The following is a 24833-nucleotide window of genomic DNA, read 5'->3' as shown; positions in this document are numbered from 1 at the left end:
AAAACAAACAAACAAAACGAAGAAGAGGTGAATATATATATGATGTCCAACTTAATTGAATCCTCAAAATAATCTACATTTTATGCAAACGTTAAGCCACAAACTTGGAATTTAATTATAGAAGAAAATCAATATATACTCAATAGCCTAAACTCTCATTAAAATTGAATCACATTTGATAAAAATGAAATGTCCCTAAACTTTCTCTCATAGCAACTAAACTATGTAAACAAGATTAGGGACTGGACAGGAATATCTTATAGCTCAAGTACCACCTAAAACTAGAACCACAAGTAGGTGCACCCAGTACTTTATAACAAAATTAACAAAATCAACAAAATTTTGTTCGAAGTGTTTTTATTTTTTAATACTAAAATCAGTAACCCCATTTTTCTAGAATTATTTTATTATTGGTTGGAAAAAAAGAGGTACAACACGTCTCAGTTAAGGACCTGCCACGTGGGATTATGTAGGACCCACAATTGGCAATCCAGGGAAGTGTTAGACTGGTCCTCTCCAATCAGCTCCAAATTTATTTCTCTTTGCCAGTACATCTTAGGCAACACTACTCAATTAAGAAAAAAAATTAAAAAGAACCATAACTTAATATTTCCACGTTAAATTTCATAACTGATAAGCTGGATTTACATGAAAATTTAAATCAATAAGTGTATCACTGATTTGACACTACTTTATTATTCACTATTAACAACTTTACTACCTTATATAGTTAGGGAATTTTGTTGTACCTTAAAATTTTTATAAGACATTAAAAATTACAAAAAAACATAATAAGTAAATTACAATTTTGTAATTTGACACTTTGAAAGTATAATTTTTTTTTTCCTAATAAAGAAAAGAAAATTAATAAAACCAGAGAGAGAGAGGTAAAATATAAATATAGGAGAGGAGGGCCCGGAAATTTCTGACATTGGTTTCGGACTTTGTTTCTTGGACGATGAGAGGACCTTGCTCTGTGGCCTAAAACCCTGTCAAATCTCTCTCTAAAGCTTTTCTGTTCTTTGCTTCTAACCTTTGTCTTCCTCTTTGATCTGCAACTCACAAGCCATTTCTCTCTCTTTTGGTAAATGGGTTTTTGCCAGTTTTTCCTGGAGATTAATGGGGCTCATGTTTCCAGGTACTTTTTCTTATAAAAATTTGAGCTTTTTAAATAATTATTCCATCTGGGTTTCTTTTTTTTCCCTACAAAATTTGGCCTTTTTTTGGTTTATTTTGTGAGATTGTAGCTTTTGATATGAGGAATCTGCACTGGTATTTATGACTGTTTCCTACATTTTTAGCTGGGCAGTTTCAGATTTTTTTTTTTTTTTTTTTCGTTTTTGAAAATCTTTACTTTTTCTTTTATTTAATTTGTTCTTTGGTAATAAATTTTGTAATTTTTAGCTGAAATATTGTTGTAATGTATTTAAAATTTTCATATATAATGAAAAGAACAAGTATCGTTGAATTTAAGTTTTGTTTGTAATTTTGAGGATCTTTGTAGCTACAGTGGTGAATTTGTGTAAAGACCTTATTTGTTCCTTAAAGATGACACCATTTCACATAATTTGCAAATCTGGGTTTGCAAGCATTCATATGCAGGTTATTAATACGTAAAGTTTGTTCCTTAAGAATCCATTAATGAATGTGGTGATTTTAATACGTAAAGTTTGAATTTTTATTTGTGTTATTTTATTGATATTGCAGCCTGCATATTTTCAAACATTATGTGCTAAATTAATTTCCATCTGGGTTTGTATAATTAGGTATTAGAAGAAGGAATTGGACATAAGGGACAAATCCTTAGATTCATTTGTGAAGGAGATTCGGGTTTTATTTGTTTGGCATGTGTCACTTATTATTGTCTTGAGCTGAAATTTGGAAAGATGACAAGGGGAAGGATAAGGTCAAAGATCCGGCGGAGCAATCTTTACACATTCTCATGCCTCCAGCCTCAGACCACAGACACTGAAGGACCAAATGCAGTTCAAGGCTCACGAGTTGTACAATGCAACCAACCTCATCTCCATGAGAAGAAACCTCTGAAGTACTGCTCAAATTATATATCAACCACGAAGTATAATGTTGTTACGTTCTTACCTAAGGCAATCTTTGAGCAATTCCGGAGGGTTGCTAATTTGTACTTTCTTTTGGCTGCTGTTCTTTCACTCACACCAATTTCGCCATTTACTCCTGTTAGCATGATTGCTCCTTTGGCGTTTGTTGTTGGGCTCAGTATGGCGAAGGAAGCCCTGGAAGACTCACGTAGGTTTGTTCAGGATATGAAGGTTAATCTCCGGAAAGTTAGTGTTCATAAAGGAGATGGTGTTTTTGGTTATAGGCCATGGCATAAGATTCGGGTGGGAGATGTATTGAAAGTGGAAAAGGATCATTTCTTTCCTGCTGATTTGCTTCTCTTGTCGTCAAGTTATGAGGATGGGATTTGCTATGTGGAGACTATGAATTTAGATGGTGAGACAAACTTGAAAGTAAAGAGATGTTTGGAAACAACTTTGTCTTTGGACAATGATGAATCTTTCAAGGATTTCTTGGGGAAAATCCGATGTGAAGACCCAAACCCCAGTCTTTACACCTTTGTGGGTAATTTGGAGTATGATCGTCAGGTTTTTCCTCTTGATCCTACTCAGATTCTCCTCAGAGATTCAAAGCTCAGGAATACAGCTTTTGTGTATGGTGTGGTGGTTTTCACTGGTCATGATAGCAAAGTCATGCAGAATGCGACAAAATCCCCTTCGAAAAGGAGCACAATAGAAAAAAAGATGGATAATATTATATACATCCTTTTCACTCTCCTTGTATTGATCTCATTGATCAGCTCACTGGGATTTGCTGTGAAGACTAAGTACCAAGTCCCGGACTGGTGGTACTTACAACCCAAGAAACCTGATGGCGTATTTGATCCTACAAATCCTAGCTTGTCTGGATTTTATCATCTGATCACTGCTCTCATCCTTTATGGATATTTAATACCCATCTCGCTTTATGTTTCAATTGAGGTTGTGAAGGTTTTGCAAGCAACCTTCATTAACCAAGACATACATATGTATGATGAAGAGAGTGGGAATACTGCACAAGCGCGGACGTCAAATTTGAATGAGGAATTGGGTCAGGTAGACACAATCCTTTCTGATAAAACTGGCACTTTGACATGCAATCAGATGGATTTTCTAAAGTGCTCCATCGCTGGTACAGCATATGGTGTGCGTTCTAGTGAAGTTGAAGTTGCTGCTGTACAACAAATGGCTATTCAGGAGGAGGAGGAAGTAGACCTTTCCAATTTTCCCAAGTGGAGAGGTGGTCGACATGTTTCACGGGATAATGTCGAAAGAGCTTCTGAAATTGAACTAGAGACTGTCATCACTTCTAGTAATGAAAATGATCTCAAACCTACCATAAAGGGATTTAGCTTTGAGGACAGTCGCCTGATGAATGGAAATTGGTCTAAAGAGCCCAAAGCTGATGTCCATTTATTATTTTTCCGGATATTAGCAATTTGTCACACTGCAATTCCTGAGTATAATGAAGCCACTGGGAGTTTTACATATGAAGCAGAGTCACCTGATGAAGGGGCTTTTCTTGTTGCAGCGAGAGAATTTGGTTTTGAATTTTTTAGAAGAACTCAATCAAGTGTGTTTGTCCGTGAAAGATATACCAATTCTGGAGAGCCAGTTGAGAAGTAAGAATTCCACTGACCTACATAATGTAGCCCTTTTGGTAATTGTTTTCATCTACAGATATTTGTTGACTTAGCATCTTTTTACCTTTACAGGGAGTATAAAATTTTGAATGTACTGGATTTCACCAGCAAAAGAAAGCGAATGTCTGTAATTGTGCAAGATCAGGAGGGACAAATTCTGCTTCTGTGCAAAGGTGCTGACAGGTTAGGCTCATGAATATCCTTCTAATTCTTGATATTGCTTCAGAGATTGACAGCTGAATATATGATATAAATGGCCTCTACAAAAAATCTTTAATCAGCTTCCATATGGCACCAAGGGTTTGTTGATTTTAAATTTTGTTGAGGCTAAACTATATTTCATTTATCTACCTTTTAAATGCTTTATGCAATAAGAAAATCTAAAGCCTGAAAATTCAGCATCAAGCTTTATGTATACTTTTTGGATCTTCTACTCTTCTCTTTAATTTAGCGGGAGAGAAGAACAGTTGGTTTCAGGCTCTTTAACACCCATGCATTCTCCCCTGTACTACGCAGCATCATTTTTGATCGACTTTCAAAGAATGGAAAAATGTATGAGGAAACCACTACCAGGCATTTGAATGAATATGGAGAAGCTGGATTGCGTACATTGGCACTTGCTTATAGAAAGATTGAGGAGTCCCAGTATGCCACCTGGAATAACGAATTTCAGAAAGCCAAAACATCTATTGGGGGTGATAGAGAAGCAATGCTTGAGAGGGTATCAGATATGATGGAAAGAGAGTTGATACTTGTTGGTGCTACTGCTGTCGAGGACAAACTGCAAAAAGGGGTAGACATAATAATCCTTTTTAGCTATAATAATATGAATATTTTGCTCTTTTGGTTTGCTTTTACTTAATTGCAATATTCTCCCTTTTAGGTGCCCCAGTGCATTGATAAACTTGCACAAGCTGGTCTCAAGATTTGGGTTTTGACAGGAGATAAGATGGAAACGGCAATCAACATAGGGTCTGTATCTTTCTAATTGATTAGAAGGCTCTTCTTTATGCATAGTACTTCTTTTGAGGAACTTACAGAAAGCAGACTTTTTATTGAGAGATGCTCCAGACAATAAATATAATGACTGTTTTGTTCGCATGATGCAGATTTGCCTGTAGTTTACTTCGACAAGGAATGAAGCAGATCTGTATAACAACGACAAATTCAGACGCATTAGTCAAAGATGGCAAAGAGGTAATTTCCTTCGAAAATGAAATAGAGGAATTAATTTCGGAAAATTGCCTTCATTAAAAGTTGTTTTTGGTCACTGAACAGGGTGCGAAAGAGAACATTTTGAATCAAATCACCAATGCCACTCAGATGATAAAGCTGGAGAAGGACCCACATGCTGCATTTGCACTGATTATTGACGGGAAAACTTTAGGCTATGTTTTAGATGATAATATGAAGCATCAATTTTTGGGATTAGCGGTTGATTGTTCATCTGTCATATGCTGTCGTGTCTCTCCCAAGCAAAAAGCAGAGGTAGGATCTTTGTTTCCTGCGTGTCAACATTGCACTGTCTTCAGATATTTTGCTTTCTGATTTTCAATCATCAAATCAGTGTCACTCATAAATGTAGACTTATATATGTGCTGTTATGTTGGGATCTGTCTTCATATCTTCAATTTCTTGACACCAGGTAACCAGGTTAGTTAAAGAAGGAACTGGAAAAACCACCCTAGCTATAGGTGATGGTGCAAATGATGTTGGAATGATTCAAGAAGCTGACATTGGTGTTGGCATCAGTGGGGTTGAGGGTATGCAGGTTGGTAACATGTCTGACTGGCCCTTTCTGCTTAATGGCTCTCTAAATGCATTTGGTACATTCTTTTTTCGGTTCAAGAATTCATACATATTTCATCTGTCTCAAAAATTTGCGAAAATATAAATGTCATATAGCTTTATTGTTTCTGATTGCAGAATTTTATGTCTGGCAAAAATTTAATTTAGATTAGCAAAGGTAGGACATCATTCTTGTTTACAATCTTCTGTCTCAAGTTGGATTCTAGACAGGAACATGGTGTCAAATTTGCTTCTGTTTACCAGAACTAGTACTATCCATATATAAAATAAAAAATAAATTAAATTTAAAAAAAAAAAAACCTAGATCCATTTGTATTTTTATTATTCTCTGTCTCGGGAGGTTTGGCACACCCCTTAGGCAGGCTCTGTCTGAATGTATTTTCACAAATTTGGGTGACCAAATCCACACTTAAATGTCCAATTCTAAGTTTCTTCTTGCTTATATTTGACTGTTTTCTGGGACATTGGACTATATGCTAGTTAGCTGGTAATGATTAATGCTCATCCTTGTATGGACTATAGAGGCATGAGATGTGCATGAGGTTTTCTCTTTAGAAGGATATATTTGCACTCGTTCTTTGCATTGAAGCTCATAACTAGTAACTTTTTGCAGGCTGTGATGGCTAGTGACTTCTCCATTGCCCAGTTTCGGTTTTTGGAGAGACTTCTGGTAGTACATGGACACTGGTGCTACAAGAGGATTGCTCAGATGGTAAACCATCTTGATGTTTGATTATCATTTATTTTCAACTATGCATGCACACTTGCACGCTCACAAACATATGCATCAACAGAAATGAAGATGCTGTGTGCATGTGCTTGTTTTTTATGTAATTTATCCTCATTTAACCTGGGATCTTTTCCATTCAGGTTTGCTATTTCTTCTACAAAAATATAGCATTTGGTCTTACCCTCTTCTACTTTGAGGCATTTGCGGCCTTTTCTGGACAGTCAATTTATGATGACTGGTACATGCTATTGTTTAATGTTATACTTACCTCATTGCCTGTCATTTCACTTGGAGTTTTTGAACAAGACGTCTCTTCTGAGGTCTGCCTACAGGTTAGTATGATGATAACACCCAAAGTGGTGCTTCCTCCATATTCCAGTTATCCCTGCTGTAATACTAACACATCCGCCATGCTTTTGCAGTTCCCTGCACTATATCAGCAAGGACCCAAAAACCTGTTCTTTGACTGGTACAGGATACTGGGTTGGATGGGCAACGGTCTCTATTCCTCCCTCGTTATTTTCTTCCTCAACATTGTCATATTCTATGATCAGGCATTCCGTGTTGGAGGCGAGACAGCTGATATGGAAGCTGTAGGTACGACAATGTTCACTTGCATCATCTGGGCTGTTAACTGCCAGATTGCACTCACTATGAGCCACTTCACATGGATCCAACACCTCTTGGTTTGGGGCAGCATTGTCACGTGGTACCTGTTTCTCTTTCTCTATGGCATGATGTCACCGCTTATTTCTGGAAATGCCTACCAAATTCTAGTTGAAGTTCTTGGTCCTGCTCCTATTTATTGGGCAGCCACCCTTTTAGTAACAATCACTTGTAATCTTCCTTACCTTGCCCACATATCTTTCCAAAGATGTTTTAATCCAATGGATCATCATATCATCCAAGAAATCAAGTACTACAAGAAAGACATTGAAGATCGACACATGTGGACTAGGGAGCGATCCAAGGCTAGACAGGAAACCAAGATTGGGTTCACAGCAAGGGTGGAGGCAAAGATTAGGCAGTTGAGAGGGAGGCTACAAAAGAAGCATTCTTCAAACTTGGGTGCATCATGATCATGCCGATGATTTTATCAGTTTTGAAAATTTTCTTAGGGTTTGTAGCCATTCATAGTTTTATACAGTGGCCTTTTTTATAATTTTTTTTGTAATTTTAATCCAGTTTCATTCGTTATAGAAATGTATTAGAGCTTTGTATGTACAACATTTATAGAGATTTATAGAGTTAGCAGCTTGTGAAGATAGAAACTGGAGTCTGGTCTGGGTATCATGCACATCACTATTGGCTGTAATTGGCTTCTTTACAAATTCTAGATATATATCATCCTATATTTGTTCAAAATACTTTTTCCGAAGTGGGTATTGACTTGCTCTTGTACATCCCTTCACTCGTCTCCTTTATTCACTTTTACAACGGCTAAAGCACCTATATTTGGCCGTACAGCTGGAGAATTTTCATTGACTCAAGCATACTTGTGCTCAAGTCATGGCAAAAGAATATTATGTTTTAGGTGTATACATCTAGCTCTCTCACAACACGTGGGACCCACTATACATGGGACCCATACACTAGTAGTGGGTCTCACGTGTTGTATGAGGATGGGTGTATACACCCGAAACATGATATACTCCCACCATGTTATGGGGCCATTTAAGTGACAAAATACCTACTTTTGAGAAATGAGGATGTTCAAAACTCTTTAAGCACCTAATTATTCTCTTGAGTTTGTGTAGTTTTCTATTTGACAAACACCAAGTTATTGAAATCTGTTAATTCTATCTCACCTTGTGTGCATTGAGCTTTGTTTTGTCATATGACTAGAAGGAATCCAATCTCCTGTAATTTGGGTTTTACTTATTCCCTTTTATGGAGATATGGCCTAAGTCTCTCTCTCTCTTCCCTCAAGTTTAGACCCCTCAATTTTTAAAAGGGAAGTCTTTAAAATTTTTTTTGAGGGGCTTAAGCTTCATGAATGTGAATAAAAAGATGATGATGAGTTACAAAATCCTAACCAGAAAAGAAAACTTTGTTACAGAAAATGATTGCAAATGATGCAGCTCACCTTTAAAATGCTAAGAAGTTCCTCTTGCAAGTCTATGATTTTAATCAAATAAGTTCAAATAAATCCAGTCAACAAAAATAAGTTAATTATAATTTCTTGGAGAGAAGAATGGGACCAATTCAATCTCTCATCCACAGTTGTCTGTTGGTCATCAACCTTTGAATTTGTTACCAACAATTGACATGTTCAACGTCAATCAAGTCATTATTATGACATCAACCAATTCTTATTAGAAAGTTACATGATTCAACTTCGATTTTTTTATTTTATTTTTTATTTTAATATTCTAGAAATGATAATCTACCCTGTTTGACCAAGATTGCAGTTGATTCAGCTTGGTTTAGAGACTTGGAATTTAATGCATTTGTGAAATATTTGAACATTATCTAGAAATTTTGAGGAGAATATTGAAAAGACAGTAATGGCCTAGGATGCTATCTAATTAAGAAAATTATCACAATGAGGAGGTGCCGTGCAAATAGATCATAGTGTGAATGTAGAGTAGATATAAAGTTGACGCAAACCTTAACTATTAATAGCATGAAACATGTGCAAGATTCAATCTAGAAAAGTAAATGATTTTTAAGTTTTTCTATGGTTTCCTTAGGGACTTTTTAGATTTTTTTTATAATTTATTTTATGTGATCAAATTCATGCCTGTAATGCACTAAGAAATTTAGGGCACATATAGTTAATGAGGCCGAGAACTTCGTCGAAAGCTATACATCAAACTACATCCTTTCATAGTCAACTACATTATTTAAGATTAAATGTGTGCACGTAATGCACTAAGAATTTTAAGGTGCATATATCAAGGTGCAATGTTAAATAAATAAATAAACTACAATGACAAATGAAAACAACATCGTTTTGATACATAGTATAGTATATATTTGGATTAGCTATTTGAAAACATGTGTTCGAAAAAGAAGAATAAAGTGATTTTTAAAAGAGTAGTTACTAGTTAAACATTCAGTAAACATAAAGGAAAGTTTTACTATCATTAAAAACTATGGTGCAAAGATAGTTTAGCTTTAAAAATGACAATTTTGAATAAGTACCCGATAAGTTACAACTTGAGAATACTGCTTTAAGAAAGATTTTGTCTACAAATAATCAACAAAAGAGAGGCATTATTATTATAAATTGGTGTTATTTGTATAAAATGAATGAAGAGAATGTGAATCATCTTCTTCTTCATTGCCTTATAGATTATGAGATGTGATATATGGTATTTTGTTTGTTTGAAATTCTAAAGGTCATGCCACAACAAATTTTGGATTTGTTAGCTTCTTGGCAAGACAGAATTGGCCAACATTGGAACGTAAGCATTTAGAAGATTGTTCCATATTACCTAATGTGATGTCTATTATAGGAGATGAACTCTAGAAGTTTTGAAGGATATGAATGATCGATCTATCATTGAACTTAAATTGTCTTAGGCAAATTATAACTTACCTACTTGTCGTTAGCTGAAATTTAAGTTGTTTACCTCTGATTTAAAATTTGACATTTTACCCACTTAATGTTTGACCAAATTTTAAGTTGCCTACTTATGATTTGAAATTCCATAATGCAAGCATTCTGATGGATAGTTTTTTTATTTTACTTGATTTTGTATTTTTATGTTTTTTGTGTTTTTGGAAGAGAAACATAAAAGTGAAGTAAAATCACAGGTAAGCAACTTAAATTTTGTCCAAACCATAGGTGGGTAAATTGCAATCTTTTCTCATATATTCTTCACTAGATTTGTTTAAACATTGTAATTTAAGATACATATTTTAATCCCTCCCTATTGTATACCCCCCTTAGAAATTGTCATCTTTCCCCACAAAATCACCCCTTTGTTTTGGTTTTCAAAATTCTTTCTTTTGTCTTCTTTTTATTTTATATTTTAAAATCTTTTTGGGTTAGAATAACTCAACAGGGATAGAGTCATAGGTTTATCAGTCACCCCCCCCCCCCCCCCACCAAAAAAAAAAAGCACTGTATCCGAATATTCCAAACTACCAACTCACCAAATCACTATATATAAAATTCATAAAAAAAGAAAAAGAAAAAGAAAAAGTAGTTCATATATTTTTTCAAAGCTAACCACACTAAGCAACCAATAAAACATCGTCGTTTTAAAAAACACCTTCACACAAAAACAACCATATTTTACTGTCTTTTTGATGATTACTAATATTATAAAAAAAGAAAAAAAGAAAAAAAAAAAGAAAGAGACCAAACCCTTTTGTCTTAACGATTCAATCAAACTCTCTCTGTTGTCCGAATGTCTAAAAAACACACAATGCCTCCTCTCTCTCCTTCTTCTTCTTCTTCTTCTTCACTTTGATAATTCCTGTTTCCAATTCTGCCCTCACTCTTCCATCTTATCTTCATCTCTGTCCTCCCCACATCTCCGCCGTCGATTGCTTCTCCCATTTTCCACTCTCTGGACGGTCCGGATTGCTTGATCGTGGATTCTCGGAGCTATGGAGCCCCGAGTTGGAAACAAGTTTCGACTTGGCAGAAAGATCGGTAGTGGATCGTTCGGAGAGATCTATCTCGGTCTGTACTTTTAATTTTTTTTGGCGAAAATTTTGACTTTTTTGGATTTTTTAGCTTGTGGGTGCTCTTAATTTGGTTTAAAAATTTAATCTTTTTTTAATCAGGTACTAACATTCAGACCAATGAGGAGGTTGCAATTAAGCTTGTGAGTAATTCACTTTTGACTTTTTTTTTTAAAGCTTTGGAATTGGTTGAATTTTGGGTTTTTCGAATTATGGGTTTTAGTTAGAATTTGACCCCAATTTTAGCCTTTTGTGTTTATGTGCTTAATTGGGTGTAAATTTTTTTTTTTGGGGGGGAAAAGTAGATTGCTTGTTGGGCTTAGATTGTGGTTTTAGTTTTTCTGAAATGACTGAAATTGATTAATTTGGATGTTATTTTGTTGGGTTTTGTGAAGAGTTAGAAATGGGGTTTGTGTGAAAATTAAGTATTGGAAATTTGATGATTGTTTTCGGAGTGTTGGAGTTGCTTCGGTGTGGGTTTAGTGTTGGGAATTTAACTAAGTCTGGTTTTGTTGCTTTTTATGCTGATTGAAGTTTTGGTTATTGCTTAGCAGTTAATGTTGGGTTAGTTATACATTGTAGAGTGAAATTGTAATGCTCTTTTGGAATGCGAATGTTCTAGCATGTGTAAATTGTAATGCTTGTAGTGTTCTACGAAGGTTTAGTTTTGACAACTTAAGTATTTGTCTGATTTGCTGGGTTTTAAGCTGATTGTAGTTTCAATTATTGCTTAGCTGTTTATGTTGGGTTAGTTATACATTGTCAAATGAAAATGTAATGAAATTCTGGAATGAGAATGTTCTAGCGTGTGTAAAATGTAATGCTTGTAGTGTTCTGCAGAGGTTTAGTTTTTGATAATTTAAGTATTTGCTGAGTCTGAATTTTTTTGGGTTTGATGCTGCTTAAAGTCTTGGTTATTGCTTAGTTTGTAAGATGCAAATGTAATTTGAATGCGCATGTAATAGCATGTGTAATTTGTAGTGCTTATACTGTTCTGCAAAGATTTAGTATTGAGAATTTAAGAATTTGCTAAGTCTGATTTTTTTCGTTTTTATGCTGATTAAAGTTTTGGTTATTGCTTAGCTGTTTCTGTTGGGTTAGTTGCAGATTCTAGAATGCAAATGTATGTTCTAATATACATAATTTATGATACTGTTTCTTTGCTTCGTGTGCAGTGTTCAGCAAAGGTTTAGTACTGAGAATTTATGTTTTTGCTAAGTCTAATTTTGTTGGTCTTATGCCAGTTAAACTTCTGGTCATTGCTTAGAAACAGGTCCATTACATTTGACACCTAAACATTGTAGAATGCAAATACAATGAAATTTCGGAATCTGTACTTGCTAAGTCTGATTGTTGGGCTTTATGCGGATTAAACTGTTGGTTGTTGCTCAGCTGTTTCTAGCTACATTTGGCACCTACACATCCTAGAAGCAAATAAAATGAAATTTTGTAATGCACGTATTCCAGCACACTTAATTTGTAATACTATTTCTTTTCTTCATGTGCTTCTTTTGTTCTGCAAACGTTTAGTATTGAGAACTTAATTATTTTCTGAGTCTGAATTTGTTGGGTTTTAAGCTGATTACACATTGGTTAGTCATGTTTTTGTTGAGTCAGTTACATCCAACCCCTGCACATTTTAGAATGCAATTATTATGAAATTTGGGAATGCATATTTTATGATATGTGTAAGTTCTAATAATGCATATTTGATTCAGGAAAATGTCAAGACAAAGCATCCCCAATTGCTGTATGAATCGAAGCTGTATAAAATACTACAGGGAGGAAGTAATGACCTTTACTGCTATACTTGGTGCCTTTTGATTTTTTTTTTTTTTGCAAATTCTGGTGCTCATTTATTAGATATTTATTGGTTGCAATTTTTTCCTATCATGGCAGCTGGAATTCCGAATGTGAGATGGTTTGGCGTTGAAGGAGACTACAATGTTCTTGTGATGGATTTATTGGGACCCAGTCTTGAAGATTTATTCAACTTTTGCAGTAGGAAGTTGTCCCTTAAGACCGTACTTATGCTTGCAGATCAGATGGTAGGGTTCCTTATTGCATTTTTATCCTTTTAGAATTCACTTTTATTCAAGTTTTAGTTATCTCTTGGAAATCTAATATTGATATTCCTGTCAGATCAATCGAGTTGAGTTTGTTCATTCCAAGTCATTTCTACACCGAGATATAAAGCCAGACAACTTTCTTATGGGTTTAGGAAGGCGTGCAAATCAGGTTTTACTGTTGAACACCCTTCTTTTATCAATCAAGTGATATATACTTCTTTCATGTTTTGTATTGATGCATTACTTGATATCTTCTTTCATGTAGGTGTACGTCATTGACTTTGGTCTGGCTAAGAAGTATAGAGATGCTTCAACCCATCAACATATTCCTTATAGGTTAGTTTGTTTGGATTAGCTTTTAATTGACATCGATTTACATATTCATAGGAAAAGAGGAAACAAAAGGATAAAGCTTAATGGGGTTTTACCCGTATGGGTTACTTATTTTATTGTGCTTGGTTGTCCTTCCCTTGTTTGTTATCATGACTAAGATTTCTAGGCCATTACTGATTTTTTAAATATTTTTATCCAAAAATTTTCAGGTAGTTTTTCACTCTCTTTCATCAATTCTGACATTCTCATATACTTTGCAGAGAAAATAAGAATTTAACAGGAACTGCAAGATATGCAAGCATGAATACTCACCTTGGCATTGGTATACCTATTAATTTTATTTTTCTGGCTTCTTTTTGTTATCAATTTTTAGTTTACCTTTTTGTGTTCATAAATGTAGATGTCAACCTTTGTAGCTAGCTCTGACACCCTCCCCACCCCCACCCCCCTCTCCCGCCCTCTCTTTTTATCTTTTTTGGTCCTGTGTATTTTCATTTTTCTCGGAATTATGGTTTTGACTCTTAGCTATGTTGCTCTTTTGCTTTGTAGAACAAAGCCGCAGGGATGATTTAGAATCACTTGGATATGTTCTTATGTATTTCTTAAGAGGAAGGTGAAGATTCATTTGCACCAATGTTATCTTATACTGTTCTTTCATTCCCTAGTTTGTTTGGTTATGACCGTCTATCTTTATAGTCTTCCTTGGCAGGGACTAAAAGCAGGAACTAAGAAGCAAAAGTATGAGAAGATCAGTGAGAAGAAAGTTTCAACCTCCATTGAGGTAGAATCATGTCTTAGGATGGCGTTCTGATGTCATTTATGTATTCAGTAACATTAGTCTGACTGCAAAAGTTACTGTTTCTTCCTTAGGCTTTATGTCGTGGTTATCCTACAGAGTTTGCTTCATACTTCCATTACTGTCGTTCTCTACGATTTGATGATAAACCAGATTATGCGTATCTCAAAAGACTCTTCCGTGACCTTTTCATTCATGAAGGTTTGTACTTTAACGTCATCTGTGCTGTTCTTAGACATTTGATGTGCTCAAAAAATAAGACAGCAATGCTCTCAATTTTTCTGTTATCATTGTCAAATATTCTCACCTGAACGTTGGACTTCAATGTCTTCTATGCAGTTAGATGCTTTACCGGATCAACTGATATGACAATAGTGCTCCCAATTCACTAAATAATTAATAAATAGTCTCAAAATTGGAGATTCATTATTGTTTCTTTGACTGCAGGCTTCCAGTTTGATTATGTGTTTGATTGGACCATTTTGAAATATCAGCAGTCCCAGATTGCCACTCCACCTGCTCGTGTTCTTGTAAGTGATCAACCTCTATGGCTTTGGTTTTTAGCTACTGGTCTAAAAATTTTTAATGTGTTATTTATTTCATTTATCTTATTACAGGGTCCTGGTGCTGGACCCAGCTCTGGCATGCCACCAATAGCTGCAAATGCTGATAGACAATCAGGTAATTCTAGTTGTGTTTCCATAATTGTGTTTCCTTTAATGTATTACTTCATGCACATATTGTGATCCACTCCATTGTTAAAAATTTCTTTCTATGTAATGTTCTCTCTATATACATCCACCTTATTGCTTTAGCATAAGCTTTCTATAGTTGCAATCTGCTGGTTATTTTGTAGGACGTCGGACCCTCAAATAATCAACTATTTTTGAATCCCCCTACCCCTCCCTTCATACTTGGGTTGAGATTACTGAAAGGTCTTTTGAATGAGTTCAAATTCAAATAAACATCCTACGTATACTTTTGCAATCTGTTATTTTAGTCCAGTATTTGGGATGTCGTTTCACTATACATATTTCAAGGATGAAATGTTTAATATGGTTAATTATTTAACTTCATTGCAGGTGGGGAAGAAGGTAGACTTACTGGTTGGTCATTGTCAGATCCCTCTCGCAGGAGAAACTCTGGGCCAGTTGTGAGTGCTGGAAACCTTTCTAAACAGAAAAGTCCAGCTGTGAATGATCCAATTTCATCTAAAGATGCTGTGGTACTTGATTTCTGACTAAATCCAGATTTAAAAGTTTTCAGTCCCCTTGCTCGTGCTTCTAAGTTAACCAAGTTTATTATTTTGGAAAGTCAAATATCATACCTTTACTCATCATAGCCCAGTAAACCTGTTCCAGATGCCTATGATATACTTGAATGTATTGTTATTTCTAGGGTGTTGGGTGACAATTTTGTCCCTGATTATTTAGGCAAATTGATAGTAAGTGGAGATGATAAGCTTTAGTCTGAGAGATTGATTCTTTTAACCAGTGGACTAGACTTTTTATAGAAACAACTTCACAACATAATTTTTCTCTTGTAGGGTCTACTTTTCCCTTTTGATGAGTGAAAATATTTATAGAAAATGTGAAGCAGATGCAAGGAAGTACACCAGAATTGTATTAGAAAATAAAAGCAACATTAAAAGAAAATGAAAGATTACATAGTCTAAAAAAGGCAAAAATGACTGGAAGGAGTAGTTGTCTCCAGTCTTCACTCTGCCTCTACTACCATTTGCATAAAGTTTGCTGAAAAAGTTCCTTTGAGATCCAACACATTACACCCCCTCTTCCTTCAATTTGGGCTTTTGCATTCCAGCTAAATATACCTCTACAAACACAAAGGAGCCACCTTATTGGCTGTAGGTTGCCTGTTTGACCAAAGCTTCCATGCCTTTGAAGCAGCATCTTAAGGATTTATTAACAACCCTCTAAACCTCAAATACTGAGATTTTGAGCTTTTTCCACTAGGAAGGTACTGGATAATGATGTATGGGCCAATTACTTCTAATTATCATAAAATTTTTAGTGAAGGATAAAACAAAGATGAGAATTTCAGTATAACTTTTTAAAACAACAGGCGAAAAATAAAATGAAGGCATCACGATGTGTGTTTTTTCACCAAGGATACTAGGAATTTTGCAAGCTTGAATATTTTTTATATGTTTTCATTTTACCACCGGTAACTACAGGCCTATTTGGAAAATCCTAATGAATTCAGTGTTTCCTTTTGCGTCAATGATATTGTATTTTCGTTCTAGTTTTTTTTCTCAGGACTTCTTGTGTCCTTGGGTTCATGCAGTTATCAAGTGCTAGTTTCTTGCGGTCAAGTGGATCATCAAGGCGACCTGCTGTCTCTAGCAGTCGTGATGCGGTAATTAGCGGTGAAGGTGACCTTTCTCGCCTGAACACTATGGATGCCAGCCCAGGAACTCTTCGTAAGATTTCTAGTGGGCAAAGAAGTTCACCTGTTGTATCATCAGAGCACCGTACATCTTCTGGTAGAAATGCCTCACATGCAAAGTACTTTGACTCCACTCTTAGGGCTATTGAGGGCATGCACATTAATAATGATTAGAGGGTACAGTATTATCAGCACACCCATTTTCATTGCCTTGAAGGATCTAGAGGGCAGGGGAAGGGTACAATCCGCACACAACACCTCCTCCCCTCCCCTAATCCAATTCTCCCCCTTAAACACAACAAAAGAAACTGCATTGTTGTTGTATTTTTTTATAATGGTTTCCCACTTTGCCTTTGTTTTTTGTTTTATTTGGTTGTAGTTCCCTTCAAACCAAAGGCAAAGCTCAAAATACACAAAAACCAGTGCCTTATTGTGTGTAAATAAGCGTAGACAGTAATGTTTTAAGGTTTTGATACAGACAGTGATCTGGTGTGGTTCCACATTTGGTTCCTTATGTAATATCTTTCAATATAAGTATCCCACTCTATGCAAGTATTTTAATCCTTAGATGAGAAGAAAAAAAAAAGGATTCTTATCTCCATTCCTTGAATTGGGATTATCTAAAGCTTAAATTTTGATGTACTTAGCTTATCAATGTTCATATCAGTTATTATGCTTTTCCTAGTTTTTGTGCTAGGTCCATGTTTGAAGCTCCATACCAAGAAAAATTTAGGTCCAAGTTAAAACGCTTCCGAAACAAGGATCAGAAATGCAATGCTGATCCTGCAATGGCAAACATTCCGTTCATAAAGATCATATAAGCCTCATTGTCACAAGTAACCAGGTTATTATGAGTTTTGATGGCATAAAATTTTCTTAAGTTTATTTAAAAACTAATAGTAATAGATAAGAATCTATATGCATTATATATAGAATTTTTTTTCTTTTCCTAGTAATTATTTTTCAGCTGGACTTGGGCAGAATGTCATTACAATAACAAACTTCTGTTCTACATCATTTATATGTTTGCTCGCAGTAATTATGGCCTTTTGGTTTTGGGAGAAAGGATGACTGCATTACTTTCTAGTGCAGTAGTGCTAGTACTTAGTAATAGTACATATGAGACTAATTATTTGATTAGTAATAAGTATTCCACATTTATTAGTCTACAAAATATGAATTAGTGGTGCTAGTTCTAATACATATGCCCTTTTTATTTTATTAAGGGTAACAAATTGCAAACATAAGATAGAACTTAAATTTACAAATATAAATTGTCAAAATTAATCAATAGTGTTGAAATTTTCCTTCACTTGGTTGAAGCTGCAACTAGTGTTGTTTATAATAACTGAGCATGTGTTAGGGAATTAGGATTGAGGAAGAAGCTCATATTAAGAGAAACATATGACACAAATTGGGATTTGGGGTTGAATTTATGATAATTTTTTTAATCGTTTAGGTAGCTTATTAAAAAACTTAGGCTTTGGACCTTGTCAAACAAAGTTTGGATTTTTTTTATAGGATCTAACTAAGATCTGGGGTCACTAGACGTATGTGATTTAGTTCACACAAAGTACTAAATAATCTCTTTTTTCAAAAATAATATGCTAACTCTAGTGCAAATGTCTTGTAACTTAACTAGCATTTTTTTTTTTTAGTGTGTGGAGGCAAAACAATAATAGCCTATTATGTTTACAAAATTTTCTTTTAATCATGCTTTTGTATTATTTCCCGCTTGTATATAACAATATTAATCTCTTAGTATTTTTTAAAAAAAAAAAAAAATACAAAAACCCAAATTTCCTTTTTACACACAAAAGTATAGTTGCATGCGTACATACATTTATTATGAAGATCTCTTTCATGTGATCAAAGCCTATAAACGACCAATCTATTAACAGAATATCAATTTTATTACCAAGAAGTTTTGTTAAATTTTATGTTCTTCATATTTCACTTCTTTCACATTTTACATTCCATGGTGGATGAAAGTAGTAGTTATTAGAGAATAAGTTTTCTTCCATTAAGGTACTAAGCTGCCTATAACAAAAAAGCATGCCACATCCAAAGAACAGAGAATAAAACACTCAATAGGACCGGCAAATAATAAAAGAAAGAATAGTAACACCATTTTTTAAAGATGATATAGTAGTTTAACTATGGATAAAATTTTGGTACAGCATCTTAGGTGCTATTCTTTAGATTCTCCTCTTAGGATTTAGCCATGTGGCTACTTAACTAAAAAATATATTTCTATCTCATGAGAAAAAATCCACATGGAAAAATCTTAAGAGGGATACTTAAGGAACAATACTTAAGTACTGTACCTAAGTCTTGCCCTACCCTTTAACTATTACTGTCTCTATGGCTTACAAAGGAAATTCAAGAAGAACAACTGAAAGAGAAATGAAATTTGAATTGATTAGAAACAAATGAAATATACAACTTTCTTTTTTTTTTTTTTTTGATGAAATGAAATATACAACTTAATTTATCAAGAAACTACTTTTGTATCTCTTAGAATGTAAGTTATTACAACTCTTAACAAATTTATTCTATCTGAACTAGCTGGCTGACTGTTGAAATCAGCTACTGATTGAACCATCTGACTTACCTTATTTATTATTGCATTAATGGCAAAGCCAGAAAGTTGGAGTGAAAGCCGTGTTGATGGTTAAGGATTTAGGTTGTTCGAATGTCATTTGTCTCACTAAGAAAATAAAATATCAAGCATGTTAGGATAACTGTAAACCTTAAAAGGAACTATCCCTATGATCATATCAAATGTAAAATATATAACTTGTCTAGCCTCAGAATATATACCCAACCATTTTATAGTGATTATCCTAGCACTACACTTTCTTGTTCTGTAATTTCCTTATCTTTAGCATTAAAAAAACTGAAGTATAAATTTAATCAATATTATAATGGTTAGAAGCCAAGGCAATCCTTCAGTATATTAAAACAACCAGAGATCAAAGTTGCACCGCTCTCTAGGCATTTGTTGCAAACTGGGCTACATGTCCAGATACTCGTAGGTTTATCACTGGATTTTGTTTTTACTTGGGTGATTATTTAATTTCTTGAAAATCTAAAAAAACAAACTATCGTATTCAGATCCACTATTAAAGTTGAGTATCATGCCGTGGCATCTTCTGTTGGTGAATTGTCATGGCTAGCTAATGTATCTTTCGAGACTTTCAGGTTGAACACCTACGAGCTACATTTTCTTTTCTTTTTTTTCTTTTTTCTGATAATCAAGGTGAGTTACTGCAAAAAGTCCTATTTTTCACGAACTAACAAAATATATTGAGATAGATTGTCACACTGTGCATGACTAAGAGTAAGAGGGTTACTGCATGCTCTCCATGTTTCAACAGTACACCAACTTGTAGACATTCTCCCTATAACCTCTACTGCCATATTGAGAGGGGATATTGCAAACCTCATTGTAGTGATGATAAACAGTTGGGAACAAATACTCAAAAAATTTCATGTATCAAGAACTAAAAGATATTGTCCAGATGTCGTCTAGCACTAGTCATACTCGTATAAGTTAAAGGGTAAAAGAATAAGAGTTTGGTTAACGAGTGTTTTTAAGGCATTTGTTAACAAATCATTTTTAAAAAGTTTTAATACTGAAAATATAAAAAATTGTCAAAAAAATTAGATGTTTTTTTTTTCTCCTATAAAAAATTTATAAAAGTAGTTCCTCAATTAATACCCTTAAAACATCCGTTAAATTTTCCCAAAAATTAAAATTAACGGTTCAGTTAGTAACTCATACTAATACATGTGATGTAATACACTAAATATCTGATTAGTTGTTCAGTTAGTATAGGCAATTAAAATTGGTTAGTCTGTTATTGATTGTAATGGGTAATTGCCAATTAGTTAGGTTGTTAAGTTATTAATTGTCTCTATTATGAAGCCTTAAAAATAGAGGGTATTATTGCAAAGACGTCTACGATTCAAATTTCCCTCTCTCTTGTTGAAACTTGTACATGTATGTTTATATTATAGGCACATATGTATAGGTATCGAACTGATTCAATTAAGGTTTTATTTTTTATTCTATTAGATCCATATTATCACAATTGTTTCACTTTGTTCAAAGTAAGTAGTATTAATACAAAATCCTTTGATTCTCAGTATGTTCACTGTAATCATCCCTATTCGCTGTACCAATCTTCCCATCCCACCTAGGTCTGTGAATTTCTCTATCAATTCCTTCAATATATTTTGATCCTTAATTGACCTAGGACTCCCGAGAATCCTCAAAACAATAAATAAATTTTTTTATTAAACATCCTCACATATAGACACATGCATAGAGATTAGAGATATTTAACAAGAATATTTTCATCTTTTAACCTCAAAATTCCCTACCTAGGATTTAAAATAACATATATGGTCCCAACCTTATGCCTAAGGCCACATGAAATGCCCTCTCGGTAATAAATACGAGAGCCTCAAGGCATATCTAATGTTAGAACAAGAACTATATGGCTTTGTTTTGAAAATTTTATGGCTTCCCTTAAGACCCGGTACAAATAATAATTACTTAATATAATAAGACTTACACATGATGAGTCTAAACAAAACTTTTAAAATTAAATAGTCCAATAACATTCTTTTGGTCCTTTGGAAATTATTATACTGGTCATTTCACACTGAAGTTTGACGAAATCCTATATGACTTTTGTTTTGTTTGTTTTCTTTTTCTTTTTCTAGAAGGAATTTTTTAATAGTTTCATCTAAAATGTGAAATCAAAAGTTGCGTTGTTTTGGAAAATTAGAAATATACACGAATTTTCAAATCTGTGATATACCCAAATTTGTGATATACGAAAAACACAAAAAAACTAACAATAAAAGATAGTCACAAAACACAAGAAATTATGTGGTTTGGTAATTTGCCTATATCTATAGAGTTGCAATGATTTCACTACTTTTAGAAAAAATATAAGATGCGACATTACAATTTTTCTCTTTAAAACAACACACCAAACTTAATCTAAAACATTGGTATTTATATCCCACATAGCAAATTCACAAGGGCATATCGGTCCAAGCGTCTTGTCCATGGACTAAACCTCAAAAAACTTCCATTAAAAATTGTAACACTTATATATCGGGTGGGGTCATAATTCTGATTAAACGCAATCTAAGATCCACATTGCCCAACACATTTCAATCTTAGAGAAAAGTTCATTTGATTTCCATCTCTTTCAATGTTTGAACCTTAGCCCATCAAAGATTTCTAAATCAGTTCTCTTTTTTGCCTCAATAATATATAGTACAATTTAGTGGCTCAAGGAAGTTCGAACTTTGAACCATCATTCGTGGCTCAAGGCCTCTTGGCCTAAAGATAATGAGTATTGTGTACTGTGTAGTGATGTCTACAACTTCCTTAAAAGGCTGAGCACTGGTTCGACCCACTGACTGCCCATATGTGGTACACTTTACATCTACTTATTAGTCCTAAAAAAAATGGTGGATGTGAAAATTAAGGGATTAAGGATTCGTTAATCAGATTTTGGAAGAGGGGGGGGGGGGGGGGGGGGGTGTGGGCGGGGAACAAAAACAAAGTCTATCTTGAAGTTACGCTTTAGGATTGAAGTTTCAAAGCTAATGAGGATATTTCATATGAGCTCGTCATTTGTTATTGCTATAAGTCATAATGATCAGTAGATGTGGGGGGATATCCATAATAAAAGTACTTCTTGTTTTGTGCTTCTTGCAGTAAAATTAATTGAAAGAGAATAAAAAAATTTCTAATGGCAAATCTTCTAAGACCACAATGGCAAATCTTCATAATTTTCTTGACCATTGATGAAGAAAAATAATAGGATGATTTTCTTGACCATTGATGAAGAAAAATAAAAGGATGGATTATTTGACATTTGAGTAAAAAAAAAAAATCAGACTACCCATTTTACAAAAATGTCACCTATTACTGGATTCAAGAAGGAATTCAAAGGTTCCCCAAGTGAAACATGCAAGAAGCAAACCTTAGGCTAACCAAACAGAATTCTAATGGCACTTTTTTCCCCCTTTTTCAGCATTCTTTATCTTCTGTCAGAGTTCAATGCTTAAAGGGGAAAAAAAATCAATCATTACCCATGCCAAGATTACAGTGAGATCATAGGATAAAATATGTGAGGCCTAAAATAAGCAAATTTTGTTGCATAGGAAATTCAAGAGAAAGATAAGGTTTTATAGAGTAAGCTTCTCAAACAAAACTAAGACAGTAAGTACTTCCACATCTGTAGTATATAGAATTGGCATAAAAATAGGACTCTTTAAGTCCAATTATATTCGAACTCATAATAGAACTATAGTATATATAGAGAATTGGCATAAAAATAGGACTTTTTAAGTCCTATGATATTCAAACTCATAATAGAACTTCACAATCCATTACAAACCAAAAGAGAAACCTTAAAAAAAATGAAAAGGAAGATATACCCATCACATGAATCACCACCATCCATAGGCCACTTGGGTGTATGTGTTCTTGATCCACCTAAAGCTTTTCCTCAGTGATCCTTTCATCTTGCCCTCCACAGTGTAAACCTTGTACCCAGCAACTCTCTTCTTCCTTTGCAATTCTGGGTCATTGAAGCTCCAGTTTTTAGAGACTGCCCCAACACTGCTTTTCCCTTTCTTCATCTTCAGCTCCTTTGGTACTATCTGGTTATTTGTCTGTACAGATGAACCTGCATAATTCACACTGTAAGACCTCAGATCTTGCATGCTTGTTGGGGCACCTCTTCCTCCATAGTAGCTCTCAATCTGCATCATCCTCCCATCCCTGCATGACTTGGATCTGAAATCCTCCATGAGGGAACAGGAACAAGCTCACAAGAGTTTGAAAGGTTCAAGAATGAATGAGAGAACTAATGGAGTAGGAGAAAAGAAAGGAAAAGGCAAAAAAAGAAGAAAAGAGCTTGTTTGGTTTGCTTTTCTTTGTGGTGTTTTAATTAGAATTATTCATTGCTATAAACTTTTCTTAGATATTTTTCAATCATTTTTTAATGTGGGAACAGCTCAAGATTGTCTCTTTCAGTTGTTAATATAATAATATCAATATTGCTTTTCTTTAATGGGACTTTGAGGGATTGTGATTTTTCCAACTTTGCTTCACTGTGGAGTTGCATGAGGATGAGGCTGCTTAGTTTGACTGGCTTTTTACACGTGGAATGGTTAAATTTTGACTGGTTTATATAAGAAAAGAAAAAAAGAAAAAAGAAAAATAGAGTGCGTGGAGTATCAAAATTGAGATGTCTATTCAATGTTTGAAGTCATTGCCATGAAATGAATGCAGTACTACTAATCCATTTTAATTTTGACCAAGGAAAATGCTACTCTCCCCTGATGTGGAAACAGTAAAACATCTTTGATAAATACCATATTCTATTCAGACTTGCTCACTTTGTCGGTTCCAATGAGTTTAACTTATAAATTTTCTTTGTCATGAATAAAAGGCCTAAATATAAAGCAAAAAAGAAGGTTTACTAAATTTTCTTGGGGGTAATTATTACACTTCTTCTTGAAGGGAGAAAACATTCACATTTTTTTATGTTGGAAGAAAATAACACTCCCCCATATGTTTATATTAATAATGAAATATTCTAAATTTATAAGATTTTTTTTAACAAAGTTTAATCATGATGAGTAAAAACATAACTAATAAATTTATAATTAAAATTCAAAGTTTATCAAGCACCAAAAAACTTGCAACAACAAGTCTCTTCTTAGGTAGTTGAAAAAAGAAAAAAGAAAAAAAACAAGTCATTTTAAATATTTTAAAATACACTTATTTTTAAGCAAAAGGCAGGCTATTGTATAATATTTTTAACATCAATTTAACAAAGTTTGGTCAAATGGATATTAAAGGAAAAAATATTTTTTCCTTTCATGTTTGGGGTAGAGTATCATTCCCTTAAACCTCAAGGGAGTAGAGTGTAATTACTCCAATTTTCTTTGAAAAAAATTTTGTTAGATTTTGTTTTAAGAAAAATTATTATATAAATGATGATAATGTGGAAGATGAATCTCCTAATCTCACTGGTCTTATTTGTCGTATGAAATTTACAACATAAACCATAAAGTGGCTGATTAAACCAAAAAAAAAAAAAAAAATGATTACTTTCCCATCATTTGGTCAGAACTTGCCATGAGTAAAGGGGAAATAGGTAGGCAAGGTAGATTGCACAGTAAGATCAGCAATGATCAATTATGTTGAATTGGTTGACCATATCTAATGGATAATTATCTCAAGGAAAGTAATTCTGTAAAGTTGCTTTTATATGCTATAACTATGAT

The 24833-nt window shown here is 34.1% G+C and overlaps 3 protein-coding genes across 4 annotated transcripts; 2 read left to right on the top strand and 1 right to left on the bottom strand.

Moving 5' to 3' along the window:
• The first annotated feature begins 904 nt into the window (after positions 1–904).
• LOC115991669 (probable phospholipid-transporting ATPase 4) lies at positions 905–7624 on the top strand. Of its 2 annotated transcripts, none has more exons than XM_031115503.1 (11): positions 905–1138; positions 1767–3697; positions 3791–3901; positions 4235–4511; positions 4602–4690; positions 4828–4915; positions 4997–5206; positions 5364–5489; positions 6141–6239; positions 6398–6589; positions 6680–7624. In XM_031115503.1, the coding sequence occupies exons 2-11, from the start codon at positions 1887–1889 to the stop codon at positions 7334–7336; spliced, it is 3660 nt and encodes a 1219-aa protein (XP_030971363.1). In that variant the 5' UTR covers positions 905–1138; positions 1767–1886; the 3' UTR covers positions 7337–7624. The 2 variants fall into 2 exon arrangements, with proteins under 2 accessions (XP_030971363.1, XP_030971362.1); XM_031115502.1 differs by having other exon boundaries at positions 4976–5206.
• A 2915-nt stretch (positions 7625–10539) lies between these two features.
• Positions 10540–17069, top strand: LOC115991671 (casein kinase 1-like protein 2). The gene is made up of 14 exons (XM_031115504.1): positions 10540–10896; positions 11001–11041; positions 12617–12686; positions 12798–12946; positions 13041–13136; positions 13233–13303; positions 13561–13622; positions 13850–13913; positions 13997–14081; positions 14171–14297; positions 14544–14626; positions 14714–14777; positions 15179–15321; positions 16401–17069. Exons 1-14 carry the CDS (start codon positions 10821–10823, stop codon positions 16674–16676), a joined length of 1407 nt encoding a protein of 468 aa, XP_030971364.1. The 5' UTR covers positions 10540–10820; the 3' UTR covers positions 16677–17069.
• A 5668-nt stretch (positions 17070–22737) lies between these two features.
• Positions 22738–23547, bottom strand: LOC115991947. Its single transcript, XM_031115939.1, has one exon. It carries the CDS (start codon positions 23346–23348, stop codon positions 22986–22988), a length of 363 nt encoding a protein of 120 aa, XP_030971799.1. The 5' UTR covers positions 23349–23547; the 3' UTR covers positions 22738–22985.
• Positions 23548–24833: the final 1286 nt, after the last annotated feature.

This window comes from Quercus lobata, chromosome 5 (genome assembly GCF_001633185.2).
Source record: "Quercus lobata isolate SW786 chromosome 5, ValleyOak3.0 Primary Assembly, whole genome shotgun sequence".
Classification (NCBI taxonomy): Eukaryota; Viridiplantae; Streptophyta; class Magnoliopsida; order Fagales; family Fagaceae; genus Quercus; species Quercus lobata.
Note: the sequence above shows the minus strand (reverse complement) of the source record. Positions and strands in the feature narration are given on the sequence as shown.